The sequence below is a fragment of the Balaenoptera acutorostrata genome, chromosome 1, assembly GCF_949987535.1.
Source record: "Balaenoptera acutorostrata chromosome 1, mBalAcu1.1, whole genome shotgun sequence".
In the NCBI taxonomy this organism is placed as follows: Eukaryota; Metazoa; Chordata; class Mammalia; order Artiodactyla; family Balaenopteridae; genus Balaenoptera; species Balaenoptera acutorostrata.
In genome coordinates, this window is record NC_080064.1 from 135483023 (window position 1) to 135506585 (window position 23563).

Genomic DNA, 23563 nt, shown 5'->3' on the forward strand with positions numbered 1-23563 from the left:
TTCTGTGCATTAATTTTGTATCCTGCAACTTTACCAAATTCATTGATTAGCTCTAGTAGTTTTCTGGTGGCATCTTTAGGGTTGTCTATGTATCTGCAAACAGTGATAGTTTGACTTCTTCTTTTCCAATTTGTATTCCTTTTATTTCTTTTTCTTCTCTGATTGCCATGGCTAGGACTTCCAGAACTATGTTGAATAATAGTGGCTAGAGTGGATATCCTTGTCTTGTTCCTGATCTTAGAGGAAATGCTTTCAGTTTTTCACCTTTGAGAATGATGTTTGTTGAGGGTTTGTCATATATGGCCTTTATTATGTTGAGGTAGGTTCCCTCTATGCCCACTTTCTGGAGAGTTTTTATCGTAAATGAGTGTTGAATTTTGTCAAAAGTTTTTTCTGTTTCTATGGAGATGATCATATGGTTTTTTTCCTTCAATTTGTTAATATGGTGTATCACATTGATTGATTTGTGTATATTGAAGAAGGCTTGCATCCCTGGGATAAATCCCACTTGATCATGGTGTATGATCCTTTTAATGTGTTGTTGGATTCTGTTTGCTAGTATTTTGTTGAGGATTTTTGCATCTATATTCATCAGTGATACTGGTTTGTAATTTTCTTTTTTTGTAGTATCTCTGTCTGGTTTTGGTATCAGGGTGATTGTGGCCTCGTAGAATGAGTTTGGGAGTGTTCCTTCCTCTGCATTTTTTTGGAAGAGTTTGAGAAGGATGGGTGTTAACTCTTCTCTAAATGTTTGATAGAATTCACCTGTGAAGCCATGTGGTCCTGGACTTTTCTTTGTTGGAAGATTTTTTAAAAATTTTATTCATTTTTATTTGTTTTTGGCTGCGTTGGGTCTTTGTTGCTGTGCGCAGGTTTCTAATTGCCGTGGCTTCTCTTGTGGTAGAGCACGGGCTCTAGGCGCACAGGCTCAGTAGTTGTGGCTCACAGGCTCTAGAGCACAGGCTCAGTAGTTGTGGTGCACGGGCTCAGTTGCTCCGTGGCATGTGGGATCTTCCCAGACCAGGGCTCGAACCCGTGTCCCCTGCATTGGCAGGCAGATTCTTAACCACTGCGCCACCAGGGAAGCCCATGTTAGAAGATTTTTAATCACAGTTTCAATTTCATTACTTGTGATTGGTCTGTTCATATTTTCTATTTCTTCCTGGTTCGGTCTTGGAAGGTTATACCTTTCTAAGAATTTGTCCATTTCTTCCAGGTGTCCATTTTATTGAGCATAGAGTTGCTTGTAGTAGTCACTTATGATGCTTTGTATTTCTGTGGTGTCCGTTGTAACTTCTCCTTTTTCATTTCTAATTTTATTGATTTGAGTCCTCTCCTTTTTCTTGATGAGTCTGGCTAAAGGTTTATCAATTTTGTTTATCTTCTCAAAGAACCAGCTTTTAGTTTTATTGATCTTTACTATTGTTTTCTTTGTTTCTACTTCATTTATTTCTGCTCTGATCTTTATGATTTCTTTCCTTCTACTAACTTTGGGTTTTGTTTGTTCTTCTTTCCCTAGTTTCTTAGGTGTAAGGTTAGGTTGTTTATTTGAGATGTTTCTTGTTTCTTGAGGTAGGATTGTATTGCTATAAACTTGCCCTTTGAACTGCTTTTGCTGCATCCCATAGGTTTTGGATCATTGTGTTTTCATTGTCATTTGTCTCTAGGTATGTTTTGATTTCCTCTTTGATTTCTTCAGTGATCTCTTGGTTGTTTAGTAACATATTGTTTAGCCTCCACGTGTTTGTGTTTTTTACTTTTTTTCCCCTGTAATTTATTTCTAATCTCATAGCGTGGTTGGAAAAGATCCTTGATATGATTTCAAATTTCTTAATTTTACCAAGGCTTGATTTGTGATCCAAGATGTGATCTATCCTGGAGAATGTTCTGTGTGCACTGGAGGCGAAAATGTAATCTGCTGTTTTTGGATGGAATGTCCTATAAATGTCAATTAAATCTATCTGGTCTATTGTGTCATTTAAGATTTTTGTTTCCTTATTAATTTTCTGTCTGGATGATCTGTCCATTGGTGTAAGTGAGGTGTTAAAGTCCCCTACTATTATTGTGTTACTGTAGATATCCTCTTTTATATGTTAGCATTTGCCTTATGTATTGAGGTGCTCCTAATTTGGGTGTATATATATATTTATAACTGTTATATCTTCTTGGATTGATCCCTTGATCATTTTGTAGTGTCCTTCCTTTTCTCTTGTAACAGTATTTTAAAGTCTATTTTATCTGATATGAGCATTGCTACTCCAGCTTTCTTTTGATTTCCATTTGCATGGAATATTTTTTTCCATCCCCTCACTTTCAGTCTGTATGTGTCCCTAGGTCTGAAGTGGGTCTCGTAGGCAACATATGTATGGGTCTTGTTTTTGTATCCATTCTGAGAGCCTGTGTCTTTTGGTTGGAGCATTTAATGCATTCACATTTAAGGTAATTATAGATATGTATGTTCCTATGACCATTTTCTTAATTGTTTTGGGTTTGTTTTTGTAGGTCCTTTTCTTCTCTTGTGTTTCTCACTTAGAGAAGTTCCTTTAGCATTTGTCGTAGAGCTGGTTTGGTGGTGCTGAATTCTCTTAGCTTTTGCTTGTCTAAAGCTTTTGATTTCTCCATCAAATCTGAATGAGATCCTTGCCAGGTAGAGTAATTTTGGTTGTAGCTTCTTCCCTTTCATCACTTTAAATATATCGTGCCTCTCCCTTCTCTCTTGGAGAGTTTCTCTTGGACAGTTTCAGCTGTCAACATTATGGGAGTTCCCTTGTATGTTATTTGTCGTTTTTCCCTTGTTGCTTTTAATAATTTTTCTTTGTCTTTAATTTTGTTCAATTTGATTACTATGTGTCTCGGCATGTTTCTCCTTGGGTTTATGCCGCCTGGGACTCTCTGTGCTTCCTGGACTTGGGTGGCTATTTCCTTTCCCATGTTAGGGAAGTTTTCAACTATAATCTCTTCAAATATTTTCTTGGGTCCTTTCTCTCTCTCTTCTCCTTCTGGGACACCTCTAATGCGAATGTTGGTGTGTTTAATGTTGTCCTAGAAGTCTCTTATGCTGTCTTCACTTCTTTTCATTCTGTTTTCTTTATTTTGTTCTGCTACAGTGAATTCCGCCAGTCTGTCTTCCAGGTCACTTATCTGTTCTTCTGTCTCAGTTATTCTGCTATTGATTCCTTCTAGTGTAGTTTTCATTTCATTTATTGTATTGTTCATCTCTGTTTGTTTGTTGTTTAATTTTTCCAGGTGTTTCTTCTTTAATTCTTCTAAACATGTCTTTGTTAAACATTTCTTGCATCTTCTCGATCTTTGCCTCCATTCTTTTTCTGAGGTCTTGGATCATCTTCACTATCATTATTCTGAATTCGTTTTCTGGAAAGCTGCCTACCTCCACTTCATTTAGTTCTTTTTTTCTGGGGTTTTATCTTGTTCCTTCATCTATTACATCGTCCTCTGCCTTTTCATTTTGTGTATATTTCTGTGAATATGGTTTTCATTCCACAGACTGCAGGATTGTAGTTCTTCTTGCTTCTGCTGTCTGCCCTCTGGTGGATGAGGCTATTTAAGAGGCTTATGCAAGCTTCCTGATGGGAGGGACTGGTGGTGGGTAGAGCTGGGTGTTGCTCTGATAGACAGAGCTCAGTAAAACTTTAATCCGCTTGTCTGCTGATGGGTGGGGCTGAGTTCCCTCCCTGTTGGTTGTTTGGCCTAAGGCAACCCAGCACTGGAGGCCAGGCTCTTTGGTGGGACTAATGGTGGACTCCAGGAGGGCTCATGCCAAGGAGTACTTCCCAGAGCTTCTGCTGCCAGTGTCCTTGTCCCTGTGGTGAGCCACAGCCACCCCCTGCTTCTGCAGGAGACCCTCCAACACAGGCTGGTAGATCTGGTTCAGTCTCCTATGGGGTCACTGCTCCTTCCCCCTTGGTCCTGATGTGCACACTACTTTGTGTGTGCCCTCCAAGAGTGGAGTCTCTGTTTCCCCCAGTTCAGTCTAAGTCCTGCAAGCAAATCCCGCTAGCCTTCAAAGTCTGATTCTCTGGGAATTCCTCCTCCCGTTGCTGGAACCCGAGATTGGGAAGCCTGACGTGGGGCTCAGAACCTTCAATCCAGTGGACTTCTGTGGTAAAATTGTTCTCCAGTTTGTGAGTCACCCACCCAGCAGTTATGGGATTTGATTTTATTGTGATTGCACCCCTCCTACCATCTCATTGTGGCTTCTCCTTTGTCTTTGAATGTGGGTTATCTTTTGTGGTGAGTTCCAGTGTCTTCCTGTAGATGATTGTTCAGCAGTTACTTGTGATTCCACTGCTCTCGCAAGAGGGACTGAGAGCACGTCCTTCTACTCCACCATCTTGAACCAGTTTCCTGGTTTTCTTTTAATCTGTTGAACATGGCAAAGTTATTCCTCCCTTGAGTTGTAGTAATTACTCTTCTCTAGGCTTGGAATGCTTTTCTTGTGTGATTCACTCTCATCTTGCAACTCCTGGCTGAAATGTCTCAGCTCAAAGAGAGGCCTTTCCTGACCACCCTAGTTGAGGCCAGGGTCTGCGATGGGGGGAGATAGTGGCAAGTGAGTCCCAGTGCAGAGGCAGGAATTTGAATGAAGCCTGGATCAGACCCACTTGCTTATCTTGGAGAGCCTCCCAAAGAGACAGGAGGCAACTGGGATGCCCCCTGGGGACATAGATGTTGGTGGCAGGCATTTTGGGGAGCTTGTCCTATAACAAGGACACTGGTGCTGGCAAATGCCATTTTGGAATCCTCCTTCTAGCCTATTAGCACCAGGGGCTTACCCGCCCACCAGTGGTCTGGCACTAACCTCGGATCCCTTGGACTACACAGCTAGCCTTGCCAGAACCTGGCCCTGTCCACCATGGGCCAGCAACTGCCACATGGGTCAGGGCCAGGCAGCCAACCAGGCCAGAGGCCAGTCCCACCTATGAGCATACCCACAATAGTCAGCCCTGCCACAACAGAAGGGCCCACACAGCCCACGTAGGGGGAACTTCTAGAGTATATAGCTCTGGCGACCAGAGAGCAGTGTGCTGCTGGGCCCCATAGGACGTCTCCTACATAAGGCTACCAATCCGAGATGGGGAAACATAACTGACCTACTTAATACGTAGAAATAAAAATAGAGAATGAGGCAAAATGAGAAGACATAGGAATATGTTCCAATGAAAGAACAAGACAAAACCTCAAAAGAACTAAACAAAGTGGAGATAAGCAATCTACCCAATAGAGTTCAAGGTAACAATCATAAAGATGGTTGATGAACTCAGGAGAAGAATGAATGAATACAGTGAGGAGTTTGACAAAGAGTTAGAAAATGTAAAGAAGACCCAAACAGAACTAAAGAATACAATAACTGAATTAAAAAAAAATACACTAAAAGAAATCAACAGTGGATTAGATGATACAGAGGAACAGATCAGAGAACTGGAAGACAGAGTAGTGGAAATTACCCAAGCTGAACAGAAAAAAGAAAAATAACTTAAGAAAATGAGGATAGTTTAAGAGACCTCTGGAACGACATTAAGTGTACTAACATTCACGTTATTGGGGTCCCATTAGGAGAAGAGAGAGAAAGGGGGGCAAAGAACTTATTTGAAGAAATAATAGCTGAAAACTTTCCTAACCTGGGAAAGGAAAGAGACATCCAAGTTCAGGAAGGACAGGGTCCCAAACAAGATGAGCCCAAAGGTCCACATCAAGACACTTTATAATTAAAATGGCAAAAATTAAAGAGAAAGAATTTTAAAAGCAGCAAGTGAAAATCAACTAGTTTCATACAAGGGGACTCCCATGAGACTTTCAGCTGACTTTTCAGTAGAAGCTTTGCAGGCCAGAGGGTGTAGCATGAAATATTCAAAGTGATAAAAGGAAAGAACCTACAACCACAGTCTACCCAGCAGGCCTATCTTACTGATTTGAAGGAGAGATAAAGAATTTTATGGACAAACAAAAGCTAAAAGAGTTCAGCACCACTAAACTGGCATTATAGGACATGTTAAGAGACTTCTTTAAGTGGAAAGGAAAAGACCATTATTAGAAACATGAAAATTATGAAAGGAAAAATCTCACTGGTAAAGGCAAACATACAGTAAAGGTAGTAGATCAACCACTTATAAAGCTAGTAGGAAGTTTAAAAGACAAAAGTAGTAAAATCACCTATATTCACAATAAGTAGTTAAGGGATACACAAAACAAAAAGATGTAGAATATGATGTCAAAAACATTAAATGTTGGGGGAGGTTAAAAAAAACACAATGTAGTGTTGGCAAAAGAACAGATAAATAGAGCATGGAATAGAATAGGAGTTCAGAGTTCAGAGACAGAGCCATGTATATGTGGGAATTTAATATACAATACAGCACCACGAATCAATGGAGAATAGATGGACTATTCAGTAAAAGATGCTGGGGAAATTGGCTCACTGTATCCCTGCTTAATACTGTGTACAAAATAGACTAGATATAAAAATAAATCCAGTAAGTTAATAGAAGGTTGTATAGAAAAATATGTTTGTGTCCTACAGGCAAGGGAAAGATTTTTTTAAGAAAGACTTCAAAAGTTCAAATAATAATAGCTAATCCTCATCTAGCACAGGAACCCTGATGGACAAAGGAGAAGGTGGGCCTCTCCTTTTAGGGGTTTGCTTGTCTCAGTGAAGTTTACTCAGAGCTGTTTACTCAGCTCTACTCAGAGCTGTTTCTAAGTAGTGGAGCGGAGAGAAGCCCCTTCAGTTCCCTACTCTGGTGCGGGAAAGTGTGGCATACATAGGAGTAGATTGCGATGAATAGTGGTCATCAGGCTTTCCTTGCCCATTGATAACTATGTGGACTTGCATGATCCACCATCTATTGTTCCAGAACCTAGGGTTTGCCCATTTTCCTTAATTTTCACAACCTCAAAAACTGAAACTTGTGTTAGAGTACACTCTCAGAGTTTTCCTGAAAAGCCCCAGAGAGCAGCTCAGCCTGGCTTTGGAAGAGCAGGGACGGAAGCAAAGGCAATAAAGAAAACTTCTCATTACCCGTCTCTGGGTGCTTCCGAAAATGATTGTCTTCGCTTAACCTCAAGGTCAAGACAACCAGTTTTATTGTGTTCACTGTCTCAGAGGACAAGCTTTAGTGAGCGCCTTGTTTGCTTCTTATAGTATTAAAATAGACAATGAAATTGGCTTCTCAGAAGATCATTTCACAAAGTCCCTGTTGCTCTGTGGGGAATATTTGTTTCCTCATTTATATTCATGTCTCTAAAAGACAAGTAGACCTTGAATGAAATTTCAGGCGACAGTAAATTATAAATAATGTGTCCATATTTTTTTTCCTCTTCCATACTACTTGTATTTAATTCCCCCCAGAGTCTTGTGCAAACACCAGAGACAAGAGGACTGGAAGCTATTAACATGATGGAAAGAATGAAATGGGCTTATGTTATATGGCAGGAATGCAACAAGGGGAGACATCTTGATCAAAGGAGTTTTTTGAGGTTTTGTGGGAGCCAGTTCTTCCCTTTTTTCTCTCTCTTATTTTTATTTTATTTTTTTAACATCTCAACTTTTTTCTAGACCCTTAAGTAGGCAGCTGCTTGAAATGAGTCTCTTTACTTGGCCCACCCAGGACAAGATGAGGGCTTGTCAATGGATGGAGGCCACTTTGGGGTCCAGCTTTAAGCTCTTTTATTCCCTAAGACACAACGTATAAAACGCTTAGAAAGATCAGCTGAGATCAGCCTGTCCTAAGAATAGGATGCTGGTAAGTGGAAAGCTCAGGTACTGTCAGTGAAGTCAGAAAGGATGCCAGTTATTAGAATGAAATTAGCCTCTAAATCCATCAGCCCTGGTTTGCCGTAACATAGGATGCTCTGGTGTTCCTCAGCCCTCTTGCCCAGCAGGAGTGATTCATGGGGTTCAGGCCAGCAGGCCTCCAATCTTTCGAGTACGTGAAGATACTCTGCTCTTTGTTTTTGTTTCTTTCTCTTTCTCTCCCTCTCTCTCTCTCTCTCTTTTAAGCAAGTGACAGGATCCTGCAGATGGAGCTTGCAGGGTGCACCACGTGGCTGTGGGGGTGTGAGGGGAATAAGCACTGGTCCTGATGGAGGGGCAGGAAGAGGATGGTTTGGGATGTGCTGAGTGTCGGGGGTGCTCAGAGAAGAGCAGAATCAGACCTGAGGTGCTGCTCCCCCAACCACTCTTCCCAGAGGAAGCCCACTCTCAGGGCATCTCAGGAGATATACGGGCAGACAGGGGAGTTCTGGGATGAGAAACACCTGGGCGCCCAGGTGCCGGAGGCCTCTCTTTTCCCAGACTCCTTGTAAAGGAGTCTAGCTCATGCCACCTATCAAGTAAACCCCAATCCTTCTCGAGAACATCTCCACCCCCATACTTAGGAAGCTGGTACCCTTGTACTCTCTTCTTCTTTAATAAAATTTGCTTTTTTGGTGGGGGAATTGGAGGATGGGGGTAGAAAAGGGGGAGGGCGTGACACAGGCAATGAGGACTCATTAATATCGACATGCAAATGACTCTGTAGGCTTTGTGTAATTTATTCAGGGAAATTTGCATGTGGGGTGGCAGAAAGAGCCTGCAATCAGAGGGACGTTGGGCATCATACTCTGCAGGCAGTACCTTTTTTGCCTGTGTCTTCCCTTTGAAGGATACTGAGAATCCTCTCCTCCTAGAGCTTTCTTTAACCAGAAACCCCTCTTCTGTGCTCTGCAGCTGGGATTTAACTATTCCACTCAGCCACCATTTATTATGTCTGCTATGTGCCAGGCTTTGTGCAAGGTGATGTCACATGCATTACTTCTGTCCCTGAACTTTTCATTCTGTAACTGGTCATTTCAGGGGGTTCTGATAAATCTCCAAGACAAAGCCAGCAGGGTTTGGTATGCATCAGTGATTGAGATTTGAATTTGAGCTTTCCAGTAAAACTCTGTGAAAACTTCTAAACGTGGACCCATCTTTGCCATGTACCACTGTAGTTGTAGTAGCAAGTCCTTCTCTGATTCCCCAAACTGCTTGGAGCAACTCGGGCAGTAACTTACACTGATGGTACAGGCAAGTGGGCTCTTCAGTGTTCTCCTTTCCGAGGGGTATTGGTCATGCTGCAGTCGCCCAGTGTCAGTTGAAGTCTCATACAAACAAACGAAGAAATACCTAAATACAGCCTGATGGTCCCCCTGTGCTGTCCTCTGAACAAAGCCACTACCCTGGGCTCTTCCCCAGATTTCCATGAATTGTCAACCCTCTGTTTATTGGATCTTGCTGGGCCCCCAGCTGGATTTGGGATTCCAACTATTGCACACCCGCTGGGGGCAGCTTCATCTAAGAGAGGCCAGCGGTGGGCACAGAAGCTGGCATACTCTTACAGCCCAGGCAGACCTGGAGCAAGGCACAGCTGCAAGATACTGCAGAAACCTCAGGCATATTGTCTTCCTGCTCACAACCACTAGCTGTGGCGTTACCAGGATGGGAATTGAAAGCTCATACTACACTGAGCAAGCCTTGAAACCCATGCATTTTTGGAATGAAATGATTAGTTTAGACCTAATAAATATGCAGATCAGGGGCTCTGTTTATGTTTCTGTCATCTGTGTTCTTTTTAGGGGAAGGACAATTTTAATTCAGTGAAGAAACTCCAATCCATGGGTCTTAGAGTGGTGGCTTGGGAAAGGAAACCCTAGAGGACTCTTTAATTAACCTGTGAATGTGCAGGGAAGAGCTTGACCAAGAAGAGGGTGACGCCTTGGTTCTGAGATAAGATACCCCTAGAAAGGTCATGGAGGGTGAGCGTAACTGACTTCAGCCCATAAAAGAGATCAAGTGTCCTCCAAATTCCACTTGTCAAGGACCCTCTTGGATTCATGTCTTGGTTGTGTGACCAAGGTTTATTTTTATTTTTTAATTAAAAATTGTTTTTCTGATTAATGTGCTCGTTGTCGACACTTTGCAAGATATTGAAAAGTATAAAACAGAAGGAAAAAGGGGACTCATTCATAATCTCACTACCCTAAAGAATCACCAGCGATGTTTTAATGTATTTGGTCCAGTGTCCTGCTTTGTTATTCAGAACAAGTCTAGTGGGGGAGGCACCTGGGTAGGGATGGGGGAATTTCTGTCACCTCTCTCTGGTGATGGGAGGATGGGCTCTGGGGTGTGGACAGCAATCCAATCATCCTGGTGCTCTAAGATGGCAGGCAGAAGTGTGTCTAGGGATAAGGAACATGCCTACACTTGCCCCACACTGTGTAGAGCCAACCCCTTCCGAATATGGGAGGGGGAGAGAATTCAAGGTCTGGACTGGGCAGTCCCACATTACAGACTGTAGAGAGGTACCGTTGGAAGTGTTAGAAACGGTTGTTAACAGCACAGACTCCAGAGGCAGAACAACTGGGGGTCAATCCCAGCTCTCCTACTTGAGAAATATGGGATCTTGGGTGAGTTACCTCACCTCTCTGTGGCCTAATTTCCTCATCTGTAAATAAGGATACTAGAACATACCTCATAAGCTGTCATGAGAATTAAATAGTACACGTAATGCAGTTAGAACAGCAGTGCCTGTCAGATAGCCCTCAGAGGTCAGGTGTTAGTTTATTTCCTGTTATACACAGTAGGACACCCTTATCCCTTAAGGGCATTTCCAGTATCTTCTGCTGATACTTAAATGAGGGAAGGCAGGAAGAATGCTGGATTTAGAAGGAGAAGACCTTGGTTCAAGTTCTGACCCAGCCACTTAACTACCATGTAAGTTATTTGATCTCCATGCACCTGAGTTTCATCATCTGAGATGAAATGGGGATAATAAGGCCCTTCTCACCAGTTGTTATAAGGATGAGTTGAGACCATAGAAATGCAAAAGTGCTTTGTGTGTGGAGAAGAACCACAGTTTTAATATTGGGGCTTTCCTCCTGTGACTTTTACTAGGTGAATCTGATTACAGGCAGCAGAGGAAGGAAGGAGGGAAGGACAAACTGTGCTGGAAAGACCCTTGCAGAAAATCTAAACAGGAGCCTGCTCTCTTACTTGGTGCATTTGGTTGGTGCAGGTGGACCAGGACTTTGTACTGCCAGTTCCTGTGGTTGCCCTGGTAGTGAGAGGTTCCTGGCAGGGCCTTGGAAGGCAGGAGTGGAGGGAATAATTATTTTCCTTTGCGGGAAGAGGCAGTCGAGTTTCACTGATGGGCTCCTCCCTGGCCAAGTCTCAGCAGAGGCAGCCGAGGAGCCAGACGCCACGCAGGGGAGGAGAAGGCATCAGAGCGGCAGGAGATCTCTCACCTGTGGTGAAGGCGGTGGAGGTGATGCTGCTCCGCTCAGTGTCCTGGGCCGCCTGCAGGAGCACCGTGTAGTCTGTGCTCTCGGACAGGCCCTCCAGTCGGATCCACGTGTCCTCCGCGTCCACAATCAGCTCCTGCGGGATGAGCGGAGGAGGGAGGTGCAAGGGGCTGAGCAGAGGGGTCACCATGGAGGGCAGTGGGGAAGGGAAGGTCAGACCCCAAGGTCAGTATTGCAGTGGCCTTTTTTATCCTCTCCATCCCACATTACGTAAGAAGGAAACCGTTCCAATAAGCAGAGAAAACAGCTCCTATGTGAGACTGAGGCCAGCTCCTATCTCACGGATGCACATTGGGAGAAACTTAGGCCCGGGATTATTGAACCCAGTGATTTTTGGATTGCACAGGGCCTCCTGGAGCCCTGAGGATGCAGGAACCTAGGCTTCCCTCTTCCACATCCAACAGACTAGCTCTACTTAAATCTATTCTGTGTATTTGGCTTCTGAATATGATTTCACTTTATTTATTTATTTTTTAAAAATTATTTATTTATTTATTTATGGCTGTGTTGGGTCTTCGTTTCTGTGCCAGGGCTTTCTCTAGTTGCGGCAAGCGGGGGCTACTCTTCATCGCGGTGCGCGGGCCTCTCACTATCGTGGCCTCTCTTGTTGCGGAGCACAGGCTCCAGACGCGCAGGCTCAGTAGTTGTGGCTCACCGGCCTAGTTGCTCCACGGCAGCATGTGGGATCTTCCCAGACCAGGGCTCGAAACTGTGTCCCCTGCATTGGCAGGCAGATTCTCAACCACTGCGCCACCAGGAAAACCCCTGATTTCACTTTAAAAAAGGATTACACTGTTAACAAAAATTTGACTACCAGTGCTCTAGGTGAACTGTTTCAACTGATCACCTAAAACCGAAATTTGTCACCTCTACTGTGGGCTATATAGATGTAGCCTTTATAATGCTTATCTAGAGGCATATGAGACTGTCCGATTTGGTATCCAGCTCATGTTTGCTTGGCCCTGTTAGTGAAAAACCGTTCCAATACTGTGTACTTATATTGGCTTGGAAGCTGGTGCGTCATCATATTGGTCGCATCACCACAACTGAGTGAAGTTGCAAGGTAGATGCCCCCATTACCTAGAGAAGAAACTGAGGCTCAGAGAGGTTGAGTGCTTTGCCTCAACTCGTATGGAGAGTAATAGTGGAGGCAAGACTAGCACCCAAATCGCTGGCTTGCAGGTGAGGGCTCTTTCCTCCACAGCACGCTAGGTATCCATAGTGGCAAACCTAGCTTGTTCCCTGTGGATTGCTTGACAGCAACGGTCTTCCCCCTTTCCAGAAAAATCTCACCTTGCGGCTTCCGTCAGTGGATTTGTAGGTCAAGATGTAATTCTCAGTCTCTGCTCTGGGAGGCTGCCAGGAGATCAGGGCACTTTGTCTGGTGACTTCACTTGCTGTCAGATTTGCAGGAGCGTCCAGGACTGCAGAGAGGAGAAAATGCCAGGAATGCCTGTCCCTCTATCTCCTTCCTCTTTGATTCCAGGCATGTAGATCAGTCTGTCTATCTATGTGGTCTCTGGGCTGCTCACATGCTAACCCCAGTTCTAGCTTGGCCAGGAGCATAAAGGGCACTCCTGGGTCAGAAGATAATCGTCAGGTCATGATCATTCCTGCAGCTATTCCCCCTTCCCTCACCTGACCCTCTGGGCCTAGATGTGACATCTTCCGATCTGACCCTCTAGGTCTGAAATCATGACCTTGTTAAACCTGCATGTCTGTGAGTTCACTCTTGAACATATAACATTCCCACATCTATACCTTTGTCTACTGTTCTCCTGGCCATGACCGTACCCAGCAACTCCCTCCCCAATATTAAGCCCTTTAATATCCATCAGATTTTTCCGGGCCAGATGCATTCTCAGTACTGGCCTCTGTTGGCCTGGTTCTACTGCTGTCAGCCAGACCCAGGAAGAGAGCTGCAACTCACTTTCACTGGCATTTGGGCTGCAGTTAACTAAAATAAGAATAGCTCATAGCTGCATTGTCCAAAACCTAGAGACTATAATCTAGTCCAGCACATGGAAACTGATCATTTTCAGCATCAGTAAAAGCCTCCCAGGCTACTAGGTATGTAGCTGGCCATGTACTCACGGGTAGAGAAGTTGGTGCTAATGGTGCCACTGGTGAGAGGCCCACTGGCGGCATACATAGTGACGGTATAGTGGGTCCTAGGAAGCAGGTCAACAAGCTGGAATTCCTCACTGTCTCCATCAACCAGGATGGTCTCTCCAGCAACTGAAATCAGATGGTTATGGATGAGGAATGAATAAGGCTCTTCAACTTAGGAAAGACCTATCATATCCAAAGGCATTTCATAAAGATGCAATATTAGAGAATTTTGGAAAAAATCTTTTAGAGGTTATTGAGCTTAGCATTTTATTCCATACAAAGCTCCCCTCTCATCTTGTTTTGCATCTTAATGGAGAAATTATTTGGAGGCCAAATTGTCTTTTGTATAACTTCTACTCGGGTCTCTGGAGTTACAAGAATAAACCAAATCCTTTGTCCACCTGACCTTTTCCTGCCCCCCACCCTTCGTAGTCAAGTCTTCTCTCTTCTAGACTGAGAAAATTCAGCCCCCAATCCCCATTATATGTATGTGATGATTCTAAAACTGTCACAATCCTGGCTACCTTTCTCTAAACGAGTAACAGTCTATCAGTGTCCTTGCTGAAATACAAAACTCAGAAGAGAATTGAAAACGATCATTGAGATTGCTTCATTACAATACATTGTAATGTCAGTACATTGTCAGTTTTCATTGTACTGACAATGAAAGAAACAGGGTCAGTCTCTGCTTCTATTTGTGCCAATTATGTATATTAATCCATAGGTTTTGAGACAGTCATGGGATATTTTTATCACATGCTGAGATTATCATTCATCAAAGATCTTGTTTATAACCCACTCCCCAGCCTTACCTTGTGTAGTTGATTTTAGTTGATTTTTTGCACCCATGGGAAGAGCTTTGCATTCATTTCTACTGCATTTTGCCTTGTTGACTGAGTTTTGGGCCACTGTTTCAGTTTATTAAAATATATGTGAATTTGGATTCTATTGATCACAGTTTTGTCTTTTGGAAGAGCTCACATAAGGGCTCTATTTCTTTAATATCTTCCTTTGCATATGCTGCCAACTGTCAGCTTCCCAGCCACATCAACTACAGCAGTTCCTCAAACTCCCCACTCTCTCTCTCTCCATACAGGGTACTGTTTTTCTTGGAACGCCCCTTCTTCTCCTATTCTCTTTGTCTTTAACTTTATCTAAGATCTGCCTTCTTTCTTCCCCTCAACACCTTCACCCCAAATCACAGTGGCCCATCAGAGGTGGCACACTGGTGTTTTGTGTTTGCCCAAATCATGACACTGCCCACGTTGGGTTGTAACTCTTTACTTGTCTGCATCATCACCAGAAGTGAGTTCTGCAAAGACAAGAACTCATGTTTGGTCTCTGAATCTTTATAGCCTTAGAGAGTGCATGGCACATGGGAGGGCAGCAAAAGAAGTTGTTGAATGAATGGAAATTAATGGCTGTGATGGAGCTCTGTGCTTCGTATCTGTGAGCAGGTGTATCTGACTGCCTTAGGGGAATAATGGAGATAGTGTTGAAACTAAGGCTTAAAGGATGGGTTTACTAGGCAGATAAGTAGGGAGAGCGTTTCCTGGTAGAGGAAAGAGCATGTGCACGGTGGTTTGAGAAAGCAGGTGAGAATTAAGAAATGCAGGGTCATAATGTGCAAGGAGGACTGGTAGGGGTTGAAGTGGCTTTTGCATGCACACAGGGAGGTTAGGATGTATCCATAGTAATGATATTCATTCTCTAAGGAGGGTCAATCATTCAATCAGCTATGTAACTCCAAATGCGGTCCACCATGTATTTTTCCATCTAAGTGGTAAGTGGGTCTTTTTAATGCCTTGCTGAGATACTAATGTGCTCTCGGACTTGCCAGTTAAAAAAAAGGACATAAAGTGGTTTTGGTAAAACTCATACTTAGTGAACCTGTGCTGGTATGTAGTAATCACTGATTCCCTTCCAGCTTATTTAATAGTCTGTTTTGGTTTTTACTTTCCCAAGCTTTGACAGTCAGTTTACTTTTCAGCTTACAGAATTGACTTAATCTGTCATTTTTGAAAATTAAGACATCTGCCTGCCTTCTCTCTTCTGGTATCTTTGTTCTCTGGATTCCTGCCTATAACCCACAATATTCTGTGAGCACATGTATAATTTAGGCAGGGAAATAATTTTCCTTGGCTTAGGAACTTGAATTACTCAACACTATTTTGCTTTGGGCTTCTCTGTTCAACTTCAAATAGCGTTAAGGTGAACAAGTATAGTGAAGAAGACGTTGCAACTCAAGATTTCACGTTGGCTCAACCTTTTGGGATGGATATGAGTAGAGAAGATCAAAGCAACAGAAGAGCTTAGTAGTTCTGAATCCTTTGTCACCTGTTACCATGGATGGTCCTTTAGTGCTTTGTTCACTCTGTAAATATCTAGAAAAGTCAGCTTTCTTGCTTGCAGCATTTTGGGGCAAGTTCTGAGTTTTGTCTTCCAAGTGCTATTTCTGTTTTTGTTTCCTCTTGGTTACATACCCTTCTTATACCTTTTAGATTCAGCTTTCTCAATTCTCATAGTTGATACAGTTCACAGAGTTTGGGGGCTATCTTGAGGGCTTTATGGTGAAATTAAAGCAGGAAAATTTACAATTTTCTCTCAGATGGATAAAATGTTTTGGTTTTTTTTTACTTTCATACTAGTCTTCAGCCCCCATCCCCACCGTTCCCCCCTGATGCATAGAACCGCAGACACCCACCTGCAAAGTGTGTGAGAACAATGACGTAGTTCTCCACTTCACTCACTGGTGCCTTCCACTTCAGCAGAGCTTCTGTTGGAGTGATGTTGGTAGCAGTCAGATCCACAGGATTGTCCATGGCTGAAACAGTACAGGAAAATATCAGGTAAAGGTAAGAGGAACTGCGGGATGGAAGAGCAGAGAACCGTCTCCTATAGTCTCACCCAGGATGCATGTCTGCTGCTGCACTATACAAAATAATGAAGTGAGTGAGGACCTCTTTCCTTTCTCCCCTTCTGATTCCATCAGCCCCTTCCCCTTCTCCCATTCCTCCTTCCTCTCAAGCACCCCATGCTCCCCTAATTGCCCTCAGAAGTTCCTTTTTAATTCATTCATTAACTTCTTATGTGCAGAGCGCTGTCAGGTGTTACGGGGGTGTCCATGGTATGGATGTTGTGTTTTAGATATTTAAACCTAGATGGAGAAACTAAGAACATGCTATAGAAACTATTATATTTCTAGTTAATGAGCTAATATGCTTCCCAGGCTCTTTGTTCTTTGATAAATACAAGGGGCATGCCTTGTGGAACAATCTCTGTTGATGAACGTCAGGAAGTGTGGTGGGAGTTCCATGAAGTCAGGGAGTAACCCCAGCACCTGGAACTTAGAAGCTACTCAGTAAATACTTGTGGAGTGAAGAATGGGACTCAGGTTGCCTTTAAAGTCAGATCTGATTACTGAATTCTTGCTTTGCTACTTACGAGGCTGACTCTGTACTGAGCCCTGGGGATCCTTTTTGTGGCATAGAGAGTCAAGGGACTTCGTCCAGGCTTAAAGCCAGGAGTGCCCGTTGAGGAACAGAGGTTGCTCATCATAGCACCATGTTCTTATTCTCACTTGCCTATGCTCCATGCATTTGTTTCCTTACTGTGCCTCCCTTCCATAAAGTTGGGATTTATCTTAGAAATGCAGGTTATTACAGTAGTTTAGGCATCAACTCACCCTACGTGTCATGTAATTTACTTTTGGGGACCAAGATATGCTGTTGACCTGGTCCTGTTCTCTAACTGAAGGTTCTTATCGCTTGTCTGTGTCTTTTATTTCAAAGAAACAACCATAAAATATGTTTACAATTTTAACATCTGAATTGTATCCATAATCTGTGCCTTGAACAAGGTCTTCGAATGCAACCTTATTGAAAAGAAACAAAGAAGAAAAGTCTTATGAGACTACAATTAGCTTGACCTTTCTGAGATTGACCATGAGACTCCGAGGAGTACTCATTGCCAAAAGTTATAAAATCATAGACATCATATTAAAACAACAAAATAAGACATCTCTGTGAGTAATATGGTTATTGGGAGTTGCCAAAATAGCTCTGCCTGAACTTGAGGGAGGGCAGTTTGGGTTGGTGCACTACTGAATACCTGCTTTAGAGAGACTTGCTTATGACCAAGAACCCAAGGAATGAGTTTTTGACCTGAATTGTTGTTCTCCTTTACTTCCGGGGTAGGAGGCTCTTGAAGTCCATTTTATTGTCCTCACTGAGAAGAACCCTAATTTCTTTAACATGATTTCTAAGACTTTGAGGAAAGTATGGGGGGTGGCGGGGAGCTTCTTTTTACTCATTGGACATCACTTCAGGTCAATATCTGTTGATACTTTAATGGTCATAGATAACTTGATAGAAAGGGTAAGATTGAACCAAAAACATGGCTGCATTATCTGTAGTCATAGGCATGGAAGGAGATTAGGGAAGATTAGAACATCCTGTGGTGTCTTTAGATGAATAATTTTTTGATTTTCTGAAGGAATGTTTCTTTGGCCATGGCCATAGGGATGTTCTTTCTGGGCTAGTGAGTTTATCTACAAAAGCAGTGAGGAATTCCAAGTTGCCCTCGTTCAAAAAATACGATTCTCTGAGGGAAGTAAGCAGCCTCAGGAAATCCAGGCGTTCTCCTCATGAGGCAAGCTGGATGTTTTCCTGTGTGCTACAGGAACGATAGCCTTATGGAGAGTTAGGTCTGGGGTTGCAACAGGAAACTTTGGCTGTTCCCTCTTGTGTCTTCTACGGCAAATCTTTCCTAGTTCTGCATGATGGGCTGGTTGAGGGGTCAGAGAAGGAGAGCAGGGGAGCTGCTGCCAGAGCCCTGTCCTCAGGCCCACCATTTTTCCAGAGAAAAGCACCTCCTTCCTCCTCCCTGGAGCATAAAGCAAGAACAGATGCAGCTACTTGGTGGTTTCTGGTCACATAGGATGAGGAGTTTCATGACCCCAAGGGTCATTACTGGAATAACAGCCCCCTTTTGTTTTTTCTCTAAGGTAAAATTTCCTTGTCTGAGTCTTTTTAACAATTAGACAGGATGAATCAGATGTCTGTTCTGGAATTCACTTCTGTCATGAGTCTTTGGAAGGTTACTTTTCATACTGGAAGTTCCATGAAAATGTCTGACCTAAACCAGTAAGACTCTTAGAAGGTGCCTCTCTAAACTCCTAGTGTTACAGAGGAGGTCAAAGGGGAGAACATTGCAAATTGCTTTGCATAACAATGTGAGTCAGAGGAGCACCCAGGAGAGGAGCCTGGGATCGCAGGATCAGTGTCCTCTTCATTAGCCAGGACAACTTCACTCTTTCCCTCTTTTGTTGGTCACAGGTCCTCAGCCAGGGTCCCGACTTGGCCCATGATAGGGAGACATGCCCACCTGTGTGCACAAGAGTGCAGATCCGCTCACTCTCTTCCCTGCCCCGCACGCTGTTGAGGCTGATTTCATATTCGGTAGCTGGGTACAGCTTGGTGATGGTGAATTCTGTCACTGTGTTGGGCACCACTGAGCTGTCCAGTCGTCCCACTAAGGAAGAACAGAAGCCACAGGTCAAGGTCAGTGGATCCTGTATATACACCGCTCATAATACAGGAGCTCCTGGTGGCACTCCTTTTTTCATGAAGCCAATATGGGTGCAAGGCTCAGCACCCAGTTGGGGGACGGGGAGGCTGGGAATGTTGGAACTTGAAGATACCTTGCATGCTGATCCCACCCCCTCATTATATAGGATCCCAGGAGCAAAGGAAAAAAAAAACTATTTATTAGGTGGTTTTCTAACAAACTAGTCTTAAAGCAATATAGAGGGAATGGCGGAAAAGAGTGGTCCATGCAGCCCAGAGACAGGGTAGTCTGGAAAATTATCCCACCCCCTCACTGGAAGTGATTGTACCCTCTACTTCATTAACAATTCCACATGCACCAGCAAGAACTGTTAGGATGCAAGTGAGGTCTGGGCCAACTTCTTCTGACTCATAACTTGGCTGGAGTGGCTGTAATAGGACCACCGTCACTGTGGTTCCCTCCAAGGCTCCATCTGGCTCTGTGGTGTCTTTAGGCATCCCCTGGGGTGTTTAGACTTGGACTTTAATTCTCTCAGAAAAGTGCATGTGACCCTGGCTCTTGGTAGATCCTTTTAGAGTTCTTTGTTTCTCACTACACTGTCTGGATAATGGTGACCGATTACCATGGTTCACTCTACTGGTGAAGGGCCTGCTTTTTGAGTGAATGTAATCAAGCCTTTTGTCAGAGGAGTTGGTGAGTTCTGGATTCCTTGGCTGCTCCTCATCAACCCACTCTCATTCTGATGCAGCATGCTGCAGAGAGGAAGGAAATTGCAGGCAGGAGGGTGATATTCCCTGGGATACACTAGTTCTCCCATAACAATCTTCATCCAGCTCCAAATCCCATTCATCTTTGAGAAACCAAGAAACTTTATTACCTTGTGTTGGCCGATATGATACTCGGTAGTAATCAAAAGATGCAACAGGAGGGCTCCAGGAGACCATAACTGAGTCCTTGGTCACATTGCTGATTGTGATGTCTTTGGGGGGATCAATTCCTACAAGGACCCAGGTGGTTATGGGAAAAAGACAGGAAGCACAGTGTGAAAAACAAATTCCTATTTTTGGTTTTATGTGGACCAAGAGCTAATGGTGTCCCAGAGGCAGACAAGACCTTACTTTATACTAGGGCAACCTTAAAACCATGATCAGGCTGAAGTCTCACTTGAAACCTCATAGGAATGGCCAGTGTCATGCTCCTGGAGAATATTTTAACAACATGAAGTCAAGCTGTCAAGGTCTGTGCCTGTGCAGCAACTATTACCTATCTGTAGGGCAATTGGGAAATTTCCTTTAAGTTTGTATGTTTTATTTTGAACTGGGAGTAATGGTCATTCTCTCTGGGGCAGCTTCTCTTGGACAAACCCAACTCTCTCTCTATCTCTGTTAAGCACCCACCTTTTGTTCAATTTGGAAAAATTGCTATTGACTGTAGAGGGATTTCAGAGCACAAGTCCAGAACAAATCCACTTCCCTAAACTGTATTTTATTTATACCATATACTGTTTTTTTGACTACTGGAAGATTGCAGGGTCAAAACCAGCTGAGTGTTTAATCCACTTGTTCAGTTTATGAATTCTTGTAAGTATGTAAGAAACCACCCAAACACACATGTCCTCACCCACATGCACACTCATATTTGTGATTATATATGAGAAGGATGAGATACAAGTGATCCAATTCATCTGAGAGTACCTGTGTTTTCCAAACAACATGCAGATCACCCCATTCTCAGAGTACCAGGTCCCTGTATGGTTGCATGCTAGTCCCATATGATCCTGAGGAAGCATCATTCACATCAGTGAACTTACTGGGCAGTCAAGAGATGGCACTCCAGAATAGGAACAGATGTCTCCTCACTGTAGAAGGGTTTCCTCTTAGAGACTAGCTCTCTCCAGGGCTTTCTCCTAAGTTGGTAGTGGGAAGACCTCTGGACCAATGCATTAAAGGCCTGGCCTCCTCAAGACATTGAGTCCATCCTACCTTCTAAATGGAAGTTTCCCATCTTATACATTTTGTGCGGCCCTGGAAGAGGTGGCTGTTTCAGAACAACTCATAGACCCTCTCTTGATAAATGAGGTGGTCCCCTACTCCTTGGGTGTTTCTCCTTGTAAATTTCATTGACTTGTTGAAGGCTACTGTGGGAACCCCCCTGACCACCTGCTGTCAATTCCTCCAGCCTCACCTGTGGTGATGGAGCCCATGATGGGCTCAGAGGTCACTGTGCCATGGACTGCCACCAAGTTCACGATGTACTCGGTGGCTGGCTGCAGGCCCATCAGGACAGCATGCCTCTTGGTGGCATCCAGAGAGACCTCCATCGTCTCTTCCTCTTCATCCCGGGGGCTGTAGTTCAGAATGAGTCTGTCTGCTGGAGGGGATGGGTCACTCCAGGTGATGTTCACACTGGAGGAGGTCACGTGAGAAAAGTGCAAATGGGAGATGGGGCGGAAGCCTGCAAAGCAGAGGACATGGATGGTTCTGAAATCCACATGAGGTGGTGGGGCCACTGGGATAGAAGAGGCATCTGACTGAAGAGATCTCCTTTCCTCGCAGATAAGGACTACACCTTCACCTGTTGACCCAGAGCTTCCACATCCTCACTCTCCTGTCCTGTCTACTCTCCTTTCTCCAAGCCATACACTGAAAAATGAATGCCCTCAGCAGTATAAAACCAGCATTACCTCTGAGTTATTCATAATACTGATCTAGGATTTAAAACCTCTATCCTGGAAGGAATTTAACATGATCCCATGGATCCTCAGAATGCCCACTGATTTCGTGCAGGCAGGGAATTATGAACAGAATCAACCACTATGTGCAGCCTATAGGAAACCAGATACAAAATTTCAGGCATGCAGGTAGCCTTGTTCGTCACCCTCTTTACCTCCAACCATTCCCTCTTGAGGTATTTATTAGTTTCTCCTCTGTCTCTTTCTCCACCTACATTCTTCCTTTCTCTAAAGGATATGGGGCACTGGAAGAGTGGGTTGCCTAGATGACCTTCTCACACTAAGATCCGTTGATCCCTGAACCCAGCCGAGATTTCTGCTGTCCTGGTACCTGTGAAGGCATCCACCGTGGACTCCAAGCTCTGCTGCCGACCCCTCTCAGCTGTGATTGAAATGATGTACTCTGCGCCGGGCTCTAGATCTGTCAGTGTGTACGAGGTCCTGTCCTTGGGCACAGTGACTTCGGAGGCGATCCCAGAGGATGGGGTGAATGTAATTCGGTAGTGGTCAATGGGGCCACTGGCCTTGGTCCAGATGAGGGAGATGGAGGTTTCTGAGGAGGCTGTCACCATGAGGTCTCGAGGACTGTCAAGTTCTGTGGATCAACATAAGTGGCCTATTTTACATAAGTTCCACACGAGGGCCAGTATTTATTGGAATTGGACCCCCTGTGGATTTCTAAGCTATCAGCGGGTCTGCTGACCATGAAAATTGGCTTGTCATTGCTGACACTTATCTCACACTTTGTTAAGTACCTTTCCTTTGAAAGATGGCCAGGAGCTTGGCATATAGATGAACAATCTGCAGGAAGGCATTAGTAACTCCGACACCACTGGAATACACCCACCTCTGGGACAAAGCTGGCTGCTGATTTTTAAGCTCTCTGTAATCATTTTCTCCCAGCCTTTCTCAGTAAGCCAACCATGGCAAAACAGGTACCACCATCAAGTACGGATATGCCATTCCTGGCAACCGTAGCTACCTCTGTTGCTGGTGCCATTTTGACTGACCTGGCCATGGGTGTGCAGGCAACAAGATCTGAGGACTCCTGGGGACCCATGTCCATGTGGTTCTCTAGAGAGGTGGTCTGTGCTGGACAACCTTGGGACAGGGATTGGTTCAAAATCCCCAGCCCAGCCCAGGCTGCTTGTACTTAAGTTACTAAAGTGACTTTGGAATTTGCCCAGGATTTGGAAGCAAAACTGCTGGATCCAGAATAGCAAGGGTCTCAGTGGACTTCTCCATTGCCCTTAGATTGAATGGGTTGTTTCCATGTCTGGACCTTCAGCCTGTGGCTTTTCTGAGGGCTTCTGTCCTACATGGTGAGGAGTACCACATTCTGCCTGCTGTGGGGTGATCTAGAAGGGAATATGACTTGCTACAACACCCACTTATTTGGGGATTTCCACCTCTGCTCTCCACAGCTGTGGGCAGCCCTTCAGACTGTGGGGAACCACACGCAGATCTGTGGGGAGAGGGTGGGAGTCCATCCTGCACGTCAGATGTCAGAGGGTAGGCACAGGGAATCAAAAAGCTACCGGTAGATGGTGTTCTTTGGCTGATAATCGTCACCCAGGGACCTGTTCACTACGGGGCATTGCCTTCTGACCAGTCCTTGCTGGGCTAAGCTTCCGTGGACCCTCAGGCTTGCAGACTGTCCTGGTCTCCTTCCACAGCAATCTTCCTACTCACCAGTCCTGGCATTCATAGTGGCTGGTACGCTTTGCTGTGAGTTCATGATGGCGGATATTCCAATTCCATACTCAGTGCCAGGCACTAGATCTGTTGGTAGATGCAGAAACAAACATTATTCCG

General features: G+C 44.2%; 1 protein-coding gene across 1 annotated transcript in view; it reads right to left on the bottom strand.

Annotated features, from left to right (window-relative positions):
* Positions 1-23563, bottom strand: part of TNR (tenascin R) — a 426026-nt gene that overhangs the window by 20873 nt on the left and 381590 nt on the right. The window contains exons 10-18 of the mRNA XM_007165361.2: positions 23441-23530; positions 22080-22343; positions 21202-21471; positions 19895-20014; positions 18835-18981; positions 16154-16273; positions 13432-13575; positions 12631-12761; positions 11281-11413 (exon numbers count right to left, since the gene is read on the bottom strand). Coding sequence (XP_007165423.2) covers positions 11281-11413; positions 12631-12761; positions 13432-13575; positions 16154-16273; positions 18835-18981; positions 19895-20014; positions 21202-21471; positions 22080-22343; positions 23441-23530 — 1419 coding nt within the window. The remainder of the gene's footprint in view (positions 1-11280; positions 11414-12630; positions 12762-13431; positions 13576-16153; positions 16274-18834; positions 18982-19894; positions 20015-21201; positions 21472-22079; positions 22344-23440; positions 23531-23563) is intronic.